The sequence below is a fragment of the Peromyscus leucopus genome, chromosome 6, assembly GCF_004664715.2.
Source record: "Peromyscus leucopus breed LL Stock chromosome 6, UCI_PerLeu_2.1, whole genome shotgun sequence".
NCBI lineage: Eukaryota > Metazoa > Chordata > Mammalia > Rodentia > Cricetidae > Peromyscus > Peromyscus leucopus.
Window position 1 is genome coordinate 89,973,088 of NC_051068.1, and position 4,916 is coordinate 89,978,003.

Genomic DNA, 4,916 nt, shown 5'->3' on the forward strand with positions numbered 1-4,916 from the left:
AGGACAATGCTAACCAGAAGGCTTTCGAAAGCTGTCCCACGACACCCTCAAATGGAAAATCTCCGTCTCTCTGTGACCTCTTCCACAATGTTTACAGAAAGGAAACATATCTAGCTCTTTTCCTAGACCAGTGTGAGGACCTCACCTAACTATATGAAGTAGGAAGCATTTTAGAGCAATTAAAAGTCACTTTGTATCACTGGTGTTTGGGAAGACAGTATCATCTGGTACAGTATCATCAAGACAGAGACAGAGAGAAGGTACCCAACGAAAGAAGAAATAGACCCAAGAGAAGCATTATCTGAAGTTTAATTAAATCTCTGAATCCAGGAAGCTGGGAACAGATGGAAAGTTCGTGAGAGAAATGGCTCATGCACAGAGTTTGGTTAATAACATGACTGCTGATGTATTGTTAGTGACAAACATATTTATTGTATTTTGTTTTACTCCAAAAATGTCCATTTCCTGCATCCCCCATAGTTACTCAAACGTACAAGTGTTCTTACCATTCTTGATCCGGGAGTGCAACAAAGCCAGCCGCCTTGGCTCCTGAGTTACAAAGTTCACTGAGGCTCTTTGGCCCCCACTCGATGTGGCTAGCGGACTGCTCTGTGCCTCTTATTACTTTCTTCCCTGTTTAACTTCATGAAACGATTTCATGTGGCTTTGCACACGGAAAAATATATCTAAACACATTTAGAAGTCAAAGATGAAGATGGCCCGCCCCAACTGGTGCGTTTGAGACCAGAGTCCCATCTGAAAGGCGCCTCTGATGTACAACAGAGTGTACCATCCAGTCTTCAACAGACATGATACTAGTATTAAAAGCCGTGGTAAAATATAGATGAACAACATAAAACAGTGATACTTCCTAGCGTGAGACTTGTTTAGCCCCTAAAACACACAAGTGGCTTTGCCGAGCCAATCTCTATTAACATATCATCTTGATCATTGGTTTCATTTAGGAGCTAACGTCCCAAATGGGAGTTTTCTCCCAAACCAGGTCAAGACAAGAGCTCTAGGCAGCCACAGGTGTATCTGTGTCTCTGTCCAAATGATGAAAAGCCATTCTTTCTGGTGTCTGGAAGAAGTAAAAATGTCCCTGACTAGTGGGTATTGCTTTGTGTACCACATGCCCAATACGTTCCTAGCATCTAGGAGCATGCAATAGCAGCTAACATTAGCTATGCAATTATGGTATTAGTGTTTAATTATATCGTGTGCATTGAGATATCTTAAAGAGAAAACAGGATTCATTCTCCTTAGCAACCATTATAGTACAGAATGTTCAAAGCTGCGATCACACTCAGAGGCGAGGAAATTGGTTACAAATGTGGGTAGCAAGAAGTGTGCATGCTTTAGAAAATGTGAAACTGGTACCTAAAATAGATAACCCCCTTATTTGTTGTTGTTTCCAGAATTCCATTTCTGGTTTCAGACCATCCATTAACGAACTTGCAATTATTCAATACAACACCCAACGCTAGCTTTCCGCCTTAGGAGTGAGTAAAGAGGAGTACAAAATAATAAATTTGGTTTGTTTCCTCACTGGCTGAGAAGACTCTTCATTCATTTCAAAGCTGACTCCACAACCCTTTTAAGAATAAAGGGCTTGAGGTCTCGATGGCAACCCACACTGTGTACACACCTGTGGTTTCACTCTTCCAGGCCAATATACAAAGACTAAACTATAACAGAAGGAGGCGTGGTTAAAATACTGTCTACACACACAATTTCGTCCTCAGTAGTATTCCCTTTGACTCATGCACACTCATACACTCAAGGCGCTTCATATATATGACGATGGAGGTTGGAAGGGTTGTATGTTATGAAAGCTCTGTTCCAAAAAGCAAACTTGAAATAAATTAACTGGTTCTTTTAAAATGCCAGTTTACAAGTCCTTGCAGTCTGGGTGTCTGGACGTAAGGGCGTCTCTAAAACACAGAAACAAAGGGTATAAAGGTCGGGCGGCCTGCACAATTCCTTTAGGACGCCATTTAGGGGCAGACCTTGGTTCAGGTATTGCACTGGGAAGAAAGGCAAAATCTTCCCCCGCGGGGATCCCCTCTGGGACTGGGCATGGCTTACAAGGGAGGAGGTGATGCAGTAGATGGCATAGGAAGCCCTCCCTCCCTGGGGCCAGGTGAGTTACCAGTGCTGGCCAGCCGCCCGGGTGCCCAGCTGCGCCTGGGACATGGCGGGCACCGCGGTGGCGGCCGCGGCGGCTGCCGCCGCGTCCCCGACGCCAGGCAGGACTGATCGCACGGACCTGCGGAACTCCTCGTTCCTCCACGTGTAGAGCAGAGGGTTGAGCGCCGACAGGGCGCAGCACAGGAGCCAGCTGGCCGCCTGCACGCCCCAGGGCACCGGCAGCGAGAAGCCGCTGGCCAGGCTCACCCACACCAGCGGCTGCGTGGCCAGCAAGAAGACGCAGCAGAGCAACAGCACCGACAGGCCGCTGAGACGTCGCTGCGCTCGACGCGGCTGCAGCGCGGCCGGCAGGGGCTGGGGCTGCGCGGGGTGCGCGGCGCCTCCGGGGCCCGGAGCGTGTGGGGCGGCGGGGAAGGCGGCGGCGGCGGCGGCACAGCCGGGCAGCTGGTGCAGCAGGTGGAAGTTGAGCACGCTGACCCGCTTGACGCTGACGCGCACACGGCGCACGATGCCCAGGTAGCAGTGCAGCAGCAGCGCCGTCTGTGCCAGCAGGGCTCCCGCCGCCAGGAGCGCGGGGTAATGGACTTGCGGGGGCTCGGCTCCGGGCTTGGGCGCCCAGGGCGGGAGCAACAGCACCAGACCCAAGGCGAGCGCCCAGGACAGGGCCAGCATGCCCGCCGTGTGGCGCCGCTGGTACAGCACCTGGTAGGTGGCAGGCGCCCTGGTGATGAGCAGGTAGCGGTTCAGCGCCACGAGGCAGTGAGACAGGAGGGACACGGTGAGCCCGAGGCCCAGCAGCCCGCCCCGGAGCAGGCGGTAGCTGCCCCCGCCACCGTCCCAGTCCCCCGGGGGCTCCGCGGAGCCGGCGGGCAGGAGCCCCAGCACCGCCTCCTGTGGCATCCAGAGGGCGCAGACGCTGAGATCCGCCGCGCAGCCGTTCACGATGAAGGCGTTGCTGGTGGTCTGCAGCTTTCGGAAGGACGACACGAGATAGATGACCATGCCGTTGGCCAGCGTGCCCCCGATGGCCAGCCCCGAATACAGGAGAGATACCGGGATCCGCCGGCCGGCCCACGACTCTTCTTCCTCGCAGAGCAGCAGCAGCGATCCCCCGGTGGTGGAGGAGGTGGACGTGGAGGAGGAGTTGGTCATTCTGGACAACTCTTCACACCTCGCGCCCTAGCGTTGGCTTCTTGGAGCGCGGCCCATGCTGACACTTGCCTGCTGGGGAGGCAAAGACATCCCTTCAGCCCTCTGCCACCGACACAAAGGCTGAAGCCGAATAATGTGTTGGGGGATGGGGAGAGAGGGAGCTGAAGGAGAAACGGGGGTGGCAGATGACAGGTACCTGCCTCAGAAATGTCTCCAGTGACAGAGAAGGTCCGCTTTACACTCGGCGAGCAGCAGGGAAGCCCTAAGGTCATACTAACACCAAGAACAATTTCCCCAAACACACACGCACACACACACACACACACACACACACACACACACACACACACACGAGTTAAGAATGTTTGTTGCCAGCCGGAGCCCCTCGTTACGGGGAGAAAGTGGAGATATCCTGACTAGGAAAAATGCCAAGGAGAGGGAGAAGAAGGTACCTTGATTTGTGGCCAGTCCTTAGCTGATGAGAGCGGAGGGAGGGATGCCAGCAAATACCTCCTCAGCAGCAGCATCTGTGGTCCAGAAGTCAACAGGAGAAACCGAGCTGGGATCCATGCCAGGAACAAGTGCCTTGTTTCTCCCAAACAGCATCCACACACATGGTCCCAGGCAGGAACCAGCAGCTGTGGGGAGTCTCCTCAGCTGGCAGCAGAATTGGAGAAAGTAAAGTGGTAGGCTAGGAGCCCAGGCGGGTGGGCAGGCAGCAGCCTCGAGGATGCCTGGCTGGCTGCAAGAGAAACTGAGCTGGAGAGGAGCGCACCCTGTGCTCAGAAGCAAGAGTGCTGGCTGATGATGAGCGCTTGCTCTCCTGCTCAGTTATCCATCACCCAGGGAAAAGACAGCCTTTCCATGCTGTCATGAATTATTCAGTAGCTGCTAACTTGTAAAAGGGAGAAAAATACCTTGCAGAGAATTCTGTTAGCAAGTTTCTCTCCTCTCCTCTCCTCTCCTCTCCTCTCCTCTCCTCTCCTCTCCTCTCCTCTCCTCCTTTCCTTTCCTTCCCTCCCCTCCCCTTCTCTGCCCTTCTCTCTCTCTCTCTCTCTCTCTCTCTCTCTCTCTCTCTCTCTCTCTCTCTCTCTCTCTCTCTCTCTCTCCTCTCCTCTCCCTCTCTTATTTTTCACTGATTTTTCTTTCCTTCCCTTTTTCCCTTCTCTTTTAAATGTTAGAGTAAAATTTCATCTCAGTCTGATTCATCCTGGAGGCAAGACTTATTTTTCTCAGAGATAAATATACTCCAGTGTATTTTCAGGGAGAATTACTTTACATTTGAATTGAAATTTACCTCCCCCCATTCGGCAAAGTGGGACATGAGTAATTAGCTACAGAAAATATGTGAACCTTAACTTAAATCATAAATTTCAATTCTTTCCTTCTCATTGCTAGACACCTCTCCAAAGTTTGGCTTGTGTTTTGGTGAGATGAAAGGGATGTGGTGATACAATGGTCAGATGTTCTGAAGATGGTGTCCATAGTACATCTAGATAATTGGAATGCCACTTAGCAATAAAGAGAAATTGTCTGTCAAAACATAAAACACATAAAGAAATTGGAAAGGCTTATTAGTAAGCAAAATGGGGCTCTGAAAAGTCTGTGTACTG

At 51.5% G+C, this 4,916-nt stretch overlaps 1 protein-coding gene across 2 annotated transcripts; it reads right to left on the minus strand.

Moving 5' to 3' along the window:
- Positions 1-291: 291 nt before the first annotated feature.
- Gpr88 (G protein-coupled receptor 88) lies at positions 292-4,278 on the minus strand. Of its 2 annotated transcripts, none has more exons than XM_028890169.2 (2): positions 3,756-4,278; positions 292-3,375 (listed from the first exon to the last, which is right to left on the minus strand). In XM_028890169.2, the coding sequence occupies exon 2, from the start codon at positions 3,301-3,303 to the stop codon at positions 2,149-2,151; it is 1,155 nt and encodes a 384-aa protein (XP_028746002.1). In that variant the 5' UTR covers positions 3,304-3,375; positions 3,756-4,278; the 3' UTR covers positions 292-2,148. The 2 variants fall into 2 exon arrangements, with proteins under 2 accessions (XP_028746002.1, XP_028746003.1); XM_028890170.2 differs by having other exon boundaries at positions 1,923-3,372.
- Positions 4,279-4,916: the final 638 nt, after the last annotated feature.